The sequence below is a fragment of the Cricetulus griseus genome, chromosome 4 (assembly GCF_003668045.3).
Source record: "Cricetulus griseus strain 17A/GY chromosome 4, alternate assembly CriGri-PICRH-1.0, whole genome shotgun sequence".
Taxonomy (NCBI): Eukaryota; Metazoa; Chordata; class Mammalia; order Rodentia; family Cricetidae; genus Cricetulus; species Cricetulus griseus.
Genome location: NC_048597.1, coordinates 182,296,034 through 182,309,025, shown reverse-complemented (window position 1 = coordinate 182,309,025; position 12,992 = coordinate 182,296,034). Strand labels below are relative to the sequence as shown.

The 12,992-nt window shown below is 35.5% G+C and overlaps 1 protein-coding gene across 1 annotated transcript in view; it reads right to left on the bottom strand.

Moving 5' to 3' along the window:
* Nucleotides 1-12,992, bottom strand: part of Adam10 (ADAM metallopeptidase domain 10) — a 110,846-nt gene that overhangs the window by 24,714 nt on the left and 73,140 nt on the right. Inside the window, exons 7-9 of the mRNA XM_027411222.2 lie at nucleotides 11,853-11,945; nucleotides 8,534-8,717; nucleotides 2,114-2,277 (exon numbers count right to left, since the gene is read on the bottom strand). Of these exons, the coding sequence (XP_027267023.1) occupies nucleotides 2,114-2,277; nucleotides 8,534-8,717; nucleotides 11,853-11,945 (441 nt within the window). The remainder of the gene's footprint in view (nucleotides 1-2,113; nucleotides 2,278-8,533; nucleotides 8,718-11,852; nucleotides 11,946-12,992) is intronic.

Below are 12,992 nucleotides of genomic sequence, written 5' to 3'. Positions count from 1 at the left end.
CCTTCCCACTCCCCTGACACACACACATATACACAAAAGACTACCTTGACTGGAAGCCAAAAAGATTAAGAGTTAAAAGTAAGAGTAAAATTTCACAAGTATACTACAACATTAGTTAGAAAAGAAAACAACAAAAAACTACTTCCTCAGTACATAAGATACATTTTGTGGAATAGATTGTAATCCCAGCATTCAATAGGCTGAGGCAGAGAGATCATAAGTTTGAGGTCAGCCTAGGCTATCCAGTGAGAACCTATTAAAATAGAAGAAGAAACAGAGGAAGAGGGTGGCAACAAAGAGAGAAAGAAAGGAGGAAATATTCATAGAAAATTCAGAAAAAGATTTAAGAATATATAGGAAATCAATCATAATCTACTGCCCACAACTATTGACATTTTGGTCTATTCCTATGACTTTGCATTCCGCCGTGTGTATAATGATTATCTATGTCCTATCGTATCATTGACAGATAAGCACTAAAGAGTCTAAGTTTTTAAATGGCTGCAGAGCATGTCATGGTAGCAGTTAAAAGCACTTGCTGCACTTTGTAGAAGACCTGGGTTCAGTTCTCAGTACCCACATGGTAGTTTACAATCATACGTAAACTCCAGTTCCAAGGGTTCTGACACTTTTGTGGTACACTGACATATTGCAGACAAAACACACATATAAAAATATTTTTTTAAAAAAGATTTCAAGGTAAGGTGGGCTGAAGCAGGAGATTCATCAAATTTGAAAGGTGAGATGAGATGACACAGAATATATACTTTGAATTGAATTATGTTAAGGCCTAATAGATACAGGATGAGGAAACCTTATCAGCAATATCTTCACACAACAGGAGTAAAGTCAGAGTGAATTAATTAAAGCTAGATTTGCACAAAGACCACTCTGGTAAAAGCAGAAATATATCAGACTTTTCATAAGGGACCTTTCTCATTACAACTTTCCACAACAAAGCTTACAAAGCAGTTTACAAGTGCACAATAAATATTTGAGATAAGAAAAGTGAACATAAAGAATAATGTAAACCACCTGGAGAAAGTAACATTATGTGGCGCAAAGACATAGTAGTAAGGAAGTAGGCAGAAAGATTTCAGAGAGAGATGTCAAGATGGACAGGCTTGAGAGTTTATGGTTCGAGCTCATCTATAAATCACTCAACAAATACTTAGTAAGCATCTATCATGTATATATAGGTAGAATTAACAACATGCACAAGGAAAGGGTGTGGTTAAGCATGGTAAGGTCATTAAAATAGTCAAGTAAGATAGGAAAAGGTTAACAAAGCAGACAAGGAACGAGAACCAAATTATCTTTTAAACAATTCATAAAATATACAATAATGCTAATTTACTAAAAGCAACTCACTGGCAATCAGATAAAGATTAAGATTAGAAGTGAGGGGACTGGGGAGATGTGCCTCAGCAAGCAAAGTGACACCCAAGTATGCATGCATGAGTTTAGATCCCCAGAACCCACATCAAAGTTGAACAAGGCAATATGCTGGCAGACAAATCCCAGGGGTTTACAGGCTAACCAGTCAGACTAGCTAAAAAGGAAAGCTCTGTTTATCAGAAATTTATCATAAGAAAATGTAAAGTATCAATCTATTTCCACAATAGAAAAATATACTCAAGTAAATCACAATATTACTTTAACAGAAACAAAGTTAAAGGCCATCATGCAATTTATTAGATTACTAAAAGGAGACTCATTCCAAAGAAATTTGAGTGTATTACATGTTGGTGACTGTTTCAGAACCAGCAAATATAGATAGATAACCTTCTGTCTGAATAAACCAGACTGAGCCAGTCATGGTTGGAACATGCTTATATTCACAGAACTTGGGAAGCAGGAATAGGAGGATCAGGAATTCAAGACTGTCTAAACTACATGAGATCCTATCTCAAAGCTCCCCTCCCACAAAGAAGTCAGAAAAAATTCTGTGCTTTCACAGAATTCTTATTTTCAGTATAGTTAATTACACCACTCTGCTCTGGCATAGTAACATTAAACATTCATTTGTACATTACTTGTACAGAAAATATCACTGGAGATAAAAGTCAAACTAATCACTTTTTAAATTTTTTAATAATTAGGCAGTACTTACTGGAGATCCAAAGTTATGTCCAACTTCATGAGCAAAAGTAATATGAGAGACTTTGGGAGGCACATGAGAGCCATAGTTCTGAACAGTAATAATGCCAGTATTCAAAGACTTCTTCTTGCCATCTGAATACAACTTGCTTTTCTCACATATTCCTCCAGAGCTTCCTGATTCAGATTTTTAAAAAATAAGAAAATAAAATAAAAAACTAAATTAGTTATCTCCCTCCAAAAAATAGGCAAATAGTAAATGAAATCATTACATGGAGTTAAAACATTTATATTTTTCAATTTATAATACAAGTGGTACCCAAGTGACTCAAATACTCCAAAATTCCTGTAGTCGAAGATTTAAAAATATCATTTAAAATAAAATGATAATGGTACCTGCAAAGAAACCCCAGGATTGAGTACACAATCCTTACATGTTTTTCAGCATCAAAAAGTCCTCAATTTTTTTGCTGCCAGTAACATAGCAAAACATTTCTACTTCCTTTAAATTGGAGTAAGTCCACATTTATACTGAATCAAAGCTCATACCTCCCTTTATCTTTTAAAGGGAAAATTTATAAATTAAATAAAAGTTAAAATATCCTTTAGTACATTCTGCAAAAACCTCTTCTACAAACAGTGATGAGCATTCAGCATGTGGTGGCAGTCCTTTGATGCAATGCATCTGTCATGTATTCTGTTGGTGAAACACCAACTAAGTGACATGGATTTAAGAAATAAAGAAATTAATGGTGGCACACACCTTTAATCCCAGCACTCAGGAGGCAGAGGCAAGTGGATCTCTGTGAGTTCCAGGCCAGCCTGGTCTCCAGAGCAAGTGGCAGGATAGGCTCCAAAGCTACACAGAGAAACCCTGTCTCAAAAAACGAAAAGAAGGAAGGAAGGAAGGAAGGAAGGAAGGAAGGAAGGAAGGAAGGAAGGAAGGAAGGAAGGGAGGGAGGAAGGAAGGAAGGAAGACGGGTGGAGAGAAGGTGGGAAGAAAGGAAGTAAATATGGAAGAATATGTGTATCTGGTTTGCTAGTTTACTGTACTAGCCACCCAACTCTTCAGCAGCTGTGAAACTTTTTTCAAATAAACTGAATTATGATTTTGCAATGTGCCTTGAATTCATTTTCAAATTTTAAAAGAAAATACTTACAGTAAGCATAGTAACCTGTTTTGTAGTTTGTCTTTTCTTTAACAAGAACTTTGGAGTTCAAGATCAAAATGACAATGCTTTCACAGCCCAGGGCAGTTACAATAAAGAGAAAATAAATGAGAAAAATCAATCTAGCTAGTCATTTGCCATCCTTTTCATCTTAGATTCCTAAATGCAGTTACAGACATATGTCACCATGCTTATTCTTTCTTTTATTAATTTTATAAATATTTTAAGAAGAAATTTTAGTCTATGTTTACATTTAAAAGAATATAGCTCAGTGGCAGAGGACTTGCCTCAAATGCCAAGATCTTGGATTTGGTCCTTAGCATCACATAAATTTACTACTTAAATAAACAGCTTTTCCTATTTAGTATTATTTTTAAAGGTTTATTTTTAATTTTATATATGTGGGTGGGTATGTGCACATATGTGGGTACTCACTGAAGCCAAAAAAGGGTGCCAGATCCCCTAGAGTTAGGACTTAAAAAGTAATTGTTAAGCCACCTTATGTGGGCACTGGGAACTGAACTCAAGTTCTGTTCAAGAATAGTAAGCATTCTTAACCAACTGAGCCATCTCTTCTCTCCTCTCTCTCTCCTCTCTCTCTCTCCCTTCTTCCCTCTCTCACTCTCTGTCATTTTAAAAGACAAAAATCAAGTGGATTAAGATATTCTGTTAACTGCCGGGCAGTGGTGGTGCACGCCTTTAATCCCAGCACTCGGGAGGCAGAGGCAGGTAGATCTCCGTGAGACTACCCTGGTCTACAGAGTGAGTTCCAAGACAAGCTCCAAAGCCACAGAACTCGCCCCCCCCAAAAAAAAGATATTCTGATAATCAAATTATTTCATTTTAGTTTCAAAATACTAAGACACAACCATTTTACTAAACCATTTTAAAAGTCTAATGTTTAAGTTCCTGTTAAAAAAAAAAAAAAAACCTTTAATAGAAGGCAACTGGAAACACAAGTGCAAGAATGGCATGATTAGAGCCAGGCATAGTAGAACACCTGTAATATTAGCATTCAAGAAACTGGAGCAAGAGACTGGAAGTTCAAAACTGGGGCATCCATCTACAGTCTATAGGCCACAGTGTGTCTGGCAGACTTCTCAGTGAAGCAGGAATCCTTCAGGACTATTCATCTTGTTTTGTAAGTTCAGCAGTCACTTTCTTGTGGGTCCTGCATGTCCAGTTTATACAGCAACAAACAGTCTAGGCAAGAGCAGTTTCTTGCCCAAATGGCTAATCTTGCTATGTTGAAAGCATACTCCATATTGAGTTTCTTCGATGCCCATCCTCCTTTCTGATGTAATTGGTGTGCCAGGAGCAGTTGTGTCTCATTGTCATGAAAAGCCCTAAACCATTTAAATGCCATATATTCTGTAGGTCTTTGAAAGGTTTGAAGAATATCTATCCATCTCAAATACATCTCTGTATATCTAGAAAACCTAACTAACCCAACTGTAAGTTTTGACTATTATACCTGACTATATACAATCTGTATTTAATTATGAATTACATTTACAAAGATCTGTATAAACACAATACCAAACAAGAGGAGAATTTTACATATAACAAAATTGACTTTAAAGTTGTATCAATAAATGAAAATCCATACCAATATAGGATATTTCTATATCTTACTCCCCCTTTTTCCTTTAAAAAGAGATTGACTGAAATCATTACCATTTATAACCAACCCCATTTAAATGAAAACAAACATTTATAAACAATATTTGGGTATTTGGTCATCGCTCATTCCAAACTGCTTCCTGCTGGTTGGGGGTGATATCCATACTATGGGGATCATGATAAAACACAGAAACCTGGCCATGTCCTTGTTTTTGTAATCTGTAAGGCTGTATCGTCCATGTTTTTGAATAGTGAAATAACTTCAGAATTTAATGAATTAAATTTAGGGCATAATAAATAAGATAATTATTAACAAAGACTAATTAGACCAAATAAAAATGAAAGAATAAGAAATACAGACTATAAAAACTCAGTAAGTCAGCTATGGAACATTATCTAAAAATAATAACAGAAGCACAATTAAGACATAAGCAAAAAGATGGAGTCTAAAGAGAAAACAAATTATAATATAAATTAATCTTATGCAAAGTAATTTACTAGAATGTATAAAGGGGAAAAAAAAAAAAAGCAGGCAAGAGCCCAGGGCCCTTAGTGCTACTGCTTTTCCCACGGAGCCTTAACAATTACTCCACATGATAATGCTGAAGTATAGCAAAGTTCCTTTTCCATCTTCCTCTCTTAAAAAAGAAGGAAATGGAGTCAGTAAAACGTAACCTCTACTGGGAAGCAAGAACCATTATTCTGGGATAATCAAGTAGACTATATATGCAACATTCCCTGCAAAATAAAGTATATATCAAACTCAAAATCAGTTTAGTTACTGAGGACAAAACCGCATGGTATTATTTCAAGGCAGGAAACCTGTATTAAGGCAACTGAGTCAAGAAAGGAAAGACTCCTTCCTTCTCTTACTCTGACCTCTAATCTTTCTACCTATCCTTTCTTTAAGCACTTTTGCAAAAAGCCTCCTAAGAGCCAGAGTTGGGGACTTAATAGTCAAGTTAGAAGGCATCTCACACCTGAAATAAAGGGGAAAGGTTATTAGTACAGAAAGAAAAAGGATAGAGAAGGGAGAAAAAAATGAGAATAAAGGTTGGGGAGAAAAGTCATATTTTCCATTCTGACTACTCAATCTTTTATGGTTATTCACAATAGGCAAAGATAAGAGTCGTACTTCACCCACACAAAAAATCTAGCAATAAAAACACTCTACCTAGTGTCATGTTAGCAAAATGAGTAGTATCACAAAGTGATGGTCCAAATATCCAGAAATACAGACATAAATACTAAGCATCTCTAGGCCCACACCTCATCTAATCATAAGAAAATCGTCTGACATCAGTATAGGACATCCTATAACCCTGCCAAACAGCTCTCTTCAAAACCAGTTTCAGGGTGAGGATGGAAGGCTCCCCATAACATCTGCTTCATTTTTCTGTAACTCTAAAAACTGTTGTAAAGAAACAATAAAGCTTTAAAAGGAAATTAAGCAGTTATGTATGTAAAAGATACATATCTAAAGATTTCAAGAAAATTGGCCAAGTTCCTGTTGTATCCACCTACCCCCCCATTCCTTTCTTTTGGAGACAAGGTCTTACTAGATAGTGAACTCATGAGTCTGTCAGGATTACAGGCATTCTTAATGAGTAACAGTCTGTAAATAAAAATGCAAAATGGATCCCAGTCTGAAACATCCCATCTTGTTTGCTCTGGAAGTTATTTGGTGAATGAGCTTTAGAGACAAAATGGTTTGGTGGTTCTCACTCTCATACTTTAGTGTGCAGCAGTGTTATCTGGAAGCTTGTTCAAACAAACACTGCTGAAACTAATACTAAGAGTTCCTGATTCAAAGGACCACAGGAGGAGCTTATGAACCATAACATTTCTCACAGGGTGAGGCAAGCACAGCTAGCTTTGGTTCACAGGATGAGAACTACCCAGAAAATATACAAAGAAAATCCAAATAAATACCCAAGTTTTTACAATACTTACTAATTGATAGGGAAAAAAGGAATCATTAATTTTGTAAAAAAAAAAAATGTTCCACCTCTTTGAGGAGAAAAGAGAATAGGATTTATAAAACCTGAAACATTCTGGGAAAGAGAAAGCTGAACAACTTATCACAATGCAAGGTACATGAAGGGGACTACCAATGGACAAAGACTAAAGCAATACTACAGTGCAATAAGCAGTCCATAATAAAATTTGTCCCTTAGTAATACATGAATCGATTATATTTTACAACATGAAAAAAAGCACTAAAAATACAAATAAGGGTATTATTTTTGGCTTCTTTAAAAAGAACAAGAAATATAAAATAAAACACACTACCTAAGAATATAAAATATACAAAATAAATCGTAGATTAAACTAAAGAATGAGAAAAATGTGCCTTATACCAGGTAAAGAAAGGTCAATTTTTAAATAGAAATGAGGCATCAGAAAGAGAAATTAGCTGGGTGGTAGTGGCGCAAGCCTTTAATCCCACTCAGGAGGCAGGCCCATCTTTGTGAGTTTAAGGCTAGCCTGGCCTACAGAGTGAGTTCCAGGACATCCAGGGCTATACAGTGAAACCCTGTCTTGAAAAACCATAAAAAAGAAAGGGGAAGGGGAAAGAGAAAGGGAGAAATGAGAAAAGGAAAGGAAAGGAAAGGAAAGGAAAGGAAAGGAAAGGAAAGGAAAGGAAAGGAAAGGAAAAGAAAGGAAAGGAGGAAGGAAGGAAGGAAGGAAGGAAGGAAGGAAGGAAGGAAGGAAGGAAGGAAGGAAGGAAGGAAGGAAGGAATCACTGGTTTATGGCTTCATATCCAAAAAATCTGAGGTCCTTTCTACTCATCTTCCAGTGAGTACATCTGAATTTGTCAACAGCTCCCTCAAACCCACTGTAATGGGACGGGGACTACCCATCTCAACCTTATCAATGAAGGACCCCCATCTCCATAGTGACCATGGACTTTACTAACAGAGCTCTATGTGGCATGTGGCCTACTACCTAGATTGCCTTTCACGCAGCACATCTCTGCTGTTAAAATAAAGACCAGAGAAAATGAAAATATGTTTTCTTTCTTTCTACCTGCTGCTTCTGACCTGAGTTTCTCTGTTCTTTCTCTCACTGCAGAACAGAAAAGACTAAGTTTTGTTTTGCCTTTTTTCCTTTTGACAAAGCAAAATCATAGTTTTTCCCTTTTGACTTTCAGGCCCTATTCCAAGAAGCAGGGGAATTTAGTAGCATTTAGCTTTTGTGGGAAACTGTAGGTTTCCTTTTTAAAGTAATGCAAGTACTACTTCTTCCCACAAAATTGTGTCAGCTTCTAGAAATTCGAAAATCAGGGTGCTTCCCATATTTCTCTTTTCTTTTTAAATTTTTTCTTATTTAGTTAGTTAAGACAGGGTCTCCCTATGTAGTCCAGGATGGCTTTGAATTACCTTCCCAAGCCTCTGACTCAGCCTGAGAACTGAGATTACAGATGTGTAAACCAAAAGGTCAACTCCTATATTCTTTTCAAAATAAAAAACTGCTTCATCTATTTTGACATTTGCATTTTTGTGCATCTGGTCTTAACTCAGGATATGTGAATTAAAATTTTTGTACAGGCACTATTTTCTCCTATACTTACTAAAACTTAATCTTCCCCCAAAGTTGCTTTTTCTTCCAAGTATTAAGACATTATTACACAATCTACCTGAGGGTGCTCCGACCCATGCCAGACCAAGAACTCCATCATCAAAATCCCGGTCTGTGAAGACATAGGCCAAGCAGTAGTCATCATGATTCTGTTCAGAATTCAACTCCAGAAACTTCTCCACACCAATATTTGGGAAACGAAAAGGATTTGTAGGGTCCTTTTCATCAGAGGTTGTATTGATCTAAAATAAAAACAATAATTTAAGTAAGTATTACTGCCAGCTGTTTTCTACCTACCTCTTCCCACATGGGCCTGGACAACATTCTTGTGGGTTCTAGAGAACTCCTCACAATCCTGAACTGGTCACAGAAATCATAAACACACAAACAAAAAGAACAAAAGGAAAGCAGAGGGAAAATGAAATTAAAGACATTAAATTTCTCAATAAGGATCTGCCAAATTCCTGAACAAAAGCCATGGGGAAAAGACACTGTATCTCTCCAAGTTGATTTCTCAAACTCAACTGTCTAAGCAGGTCTCTTTATGGGAGCTCTACAAATGGGGACAATTATAAAGATACAAATCCTTATCATTAGCTAATAAGTAGAACATGAAATAAGTATAGAATCCTAGCCTGAGTTTACCAGATTTTCCTGGTTCTTCTTGCACATGAGTTAAACTAACTTTTGAATTCATTGTTTTCTTAGATGTACACAAGAATTTTGAATTCTTTCCATTCCTCTTACTGTTTTAAACTAGTCCTGCAGATCTTTTATCTGATACTTAGCTACTGCTCTCCTCCACAGTCCCTTCTTCCTAATCTGTAGAACAATCAACACCAGAACTTTACTAAACAATACTTTCAAGTATCAATCAACCTTGCTTCTTCCACAAATGCTCACCTATCCTCTCAAGCCCTGGAACAGTTTGCTTTCCTAGGAAATCACACCCCAAACTGGGTAACAGATCTGATAAAAGATAGATGTGAAAGTAAATGTTTTTCTAAGAGGCAAACTTAGTCAATCTGAAAGGCCAGATATAACTGATACAGTGAGAATTATAGATTCCTAGGATCCACAAACTCCACAAACCAAGAGGCTTAGAGGTTGGATTAAACACTGTGAACACTGATCTCAGGACACACTTTAGAACTTCCAGTTTAAATATCAATTAACTGCACACATTTGGTTATAGTCATTTAATAAAAAACTATCCCAAATCAGGAAAGTATATAAAAACCCATGCATGAAGGCATAAAAGTACTTTATCTACTTCATATGAAAATAATTTTCTAACATTTCCGTTATACTAACTATAACTAAAAACTGCATCTAAATTTTAGCCAGCTATATTAAAAATGAGTAGTTAATATTTAAGTACTACAGATTTAAAATAAAATGATAATCTTAGTTATGATCTTCCAAGCTGCCATATTCTTACTAACATACACACGTCTTGAGTACCAATCATTTTACTAAACTACCTTTCCCACAAAGTTGTCAGAAATTCACTACTTTTTATTATGTTACATTTTATTGCTTTGTCAGTAAACCCAATACTCATACCCCTTTTCACATTTACTTGCACATTTAAGTATTTCTATTGATTATGAGTGACTTATAATGCAAATCATATTGTACCTTGAGATAAGCCAATGCAATATCTAATTATACTACCTTTGAAAGTAAGGAACACCTTTGATGTTTTTAGATATACTATATATGTACTAAAAATGTCTAGTATATAAAGTTCTTATCAAGTCATTTTAAAAAAAAATGTGAAAATATAAGGAGACCTTATGGTAAAAATTTTTGTAAGAGGGTATATTTTTTAAAACTCAGGTACATCCCGTTAAAAATTTAGAATCTTAAAAGATATGCACATATATTTAAGAAATTCAGAAAATTCTTTAGACTAATTTATCAGTGATTCAATATTTATTTGCATATAAATTGGAACAGTAATTTTCCAAAGCAATAAAATACAACAATAGAAAATAGTGAACATCTAATAACTTTTGGAGAAAGGTAAAGTTTAGTAAAATTATTGGTACTCTGAAGACATGCATGTATCAGTGAAGAATAAATACAGTTAAAAGGACTGTAACTGATATTATGATTTTAGTTTAAATCAGTAATACTTAAATACTAACTACCCATTTTAATATATCTAAAATTTAGGTTCAATTTTTAGTTATAGCCCGAGTAACAGAAATGTCAAGAAATTACAATTAGTACCCTGTGGTTCTGTTCAACAGGTTTTGAAAGTTACAAATGATGCTACTACAGAAGAGGAATCCATAGCCAAATTTAGAGAAATAGTTTTATTTCTTAGAGAACTTCTCAAAACCTGATATATGACATTGTAAGCTGTGAATTTTCAAGATTATAATAAGCGTTTCTCCAACTTCTAATTTTATTTAAACACAGTATCTATTTTTCCTCTGCCCTAGAATAACAAAAGGGACACACTCAAAACAACATACATATGGCAAACCTTAAAAAACTAGTAACAAAAAAAGGGGGAAAGTCAAGCAATGTTTATCAAACAAAAAAGCAGTACTGTTTTACCTATATCATAGTATAGATTAATGCATTGCAGATTTGGTTTTTGTATTGGTGTGTGTACATGCTCATGTGGAGGTCAGAGGTTGACAGTGGGTGTCATTCCTCTAGTGCTCTCCACTTCATTTTGAGACAAGGCTGCTCCCTGAACCTGGGGCTCATCAAATTGACTAGCCAGCCTAGTCACTGAGCTTCAGGGATCAGCCTATCTCTGCTCTCCCAATACTGGAGTTATGGATTACATGAGGCCACAACTGTCTTTTTCATGGGTTCTGAGGATCCAAACTCAGGTTCTCAAACTTGCACAGCAGGCACTTTACCAACTGAACACTCCCCAGCCCCCTAGATTTGCTTCTTAAATCATAAACTCAAATTTGTGTGTGTATATGTATACATGCGCTCACAAGTGTGTGCACATGCATCTGAATGCAAGCACACATGCACCAAAAGTGAAGAGCAGCAGCAAGAGTAGATATGATTTAAACTATGTTATTACATATATAAAGTTGAAGTAAAAAGTAAGTATTTACTTTCTTTGTAAACTTGGTCCTTACTAATTTTTTTAAGATTTATTTTTGTTTTACATGTGTTTTGCCTTCATGTATGTAAATACATCACATGCACGCAAGTAGTCATGGAGGCCAGAAAAGGGCATTGGATCCTCTGGGACAGGAGTTACGGTTTTCAAGCTGCCATGCGGGTGCTGGGAAGCAAACCCAGGGCCTCTGAAAGAGCATGGGTGCTTTTAACTGTTGAACCCATCTTTCCAGCCCCCTATTACTTTTTAAAACGTCTTTACTGGAGTTGCTTACTCTTATGCGTTTCACCATGAAACTGATGTTACGAATTCCGGAAAAGTCTGTAGTCTGGTAAATTGTATCAATCGCTTTAACATGACTGGATATCTAGTAATTAAAAAAGGAAACAAAACATTTTAGGGACAATGATGAAAAATAAAAAAGATTATTAATTTCCCCTTGTAACATCAAGAACTATGCTATACACTTAAATTTTAAAATGTTTATGTTGTATGTTGAACAGAATGAAAAAGATGAGGGAGTTAGGGCAGAAAGTGGATACTCTTATTTTTCCCAGGCTCCAGCCATTCAACCAACCAATGAATCAATCAGTAAATGCTCCCCTACTTCATTCCTATTAAAAACTGCCTCATCAATCCAACTTGTAGAGTCCTATGTCCCTCCTTTTTACACATTAATTTAACATTACATTTAATGCCTGGAATGTCTTTATTTGTCCTTAAGACTCAAACACTTCGTACAAGAATCTAACAGTATCAGGCATGCATTCCTTTCTTGACAATAATCCTTCTGTTGCTGCACTGGCACAAATTCCAAAAGGGACTGGGAATAAACTGGCAAATGAAATAGAGATGGTCCCTATAAATCAACAAAGGTTTACTATAATGAGATATATAGGAGGGAGATAATCTGAATATAAAAAGGGTATTACATCTATTTAAATTCTAAAAGGAAATAAATTTAATGAACGATATCAAGAAGTATTTCTTTACTTAGCTGACTTTCCACCTAAGCACTGGCTCTGACCAGTCTGCATACAACCTTTCAACTTATCTACAAAACATCAGCACCCTGGCTACCACTTAAATGGAAATACGCTGGGAAGGCACAAAGATGGTCAAGAAGTAACATTAATGAGAATATCTCAAAAACAGTCTATAATGATAAAAACTCTAAGGAACAGGAAGGCAGGGCTGAAGGGTCCATCTTAAACTCTCGTACCTGATCTCATTGGCTACCAATGCCTAATCCAGTTTTATCACTGTTTCTGCTCCACTCTCATCTACAGCGATTCAGATAGTTCTAGAGATATGATTATATTGCCTGCTTTACAAGGAGATCCTCCCTCTTTATCTTTGAGTTTCCTGTCTCTAACCATCTTTACTTTCCTCAAATAGTGACTCCTCCTTAAAG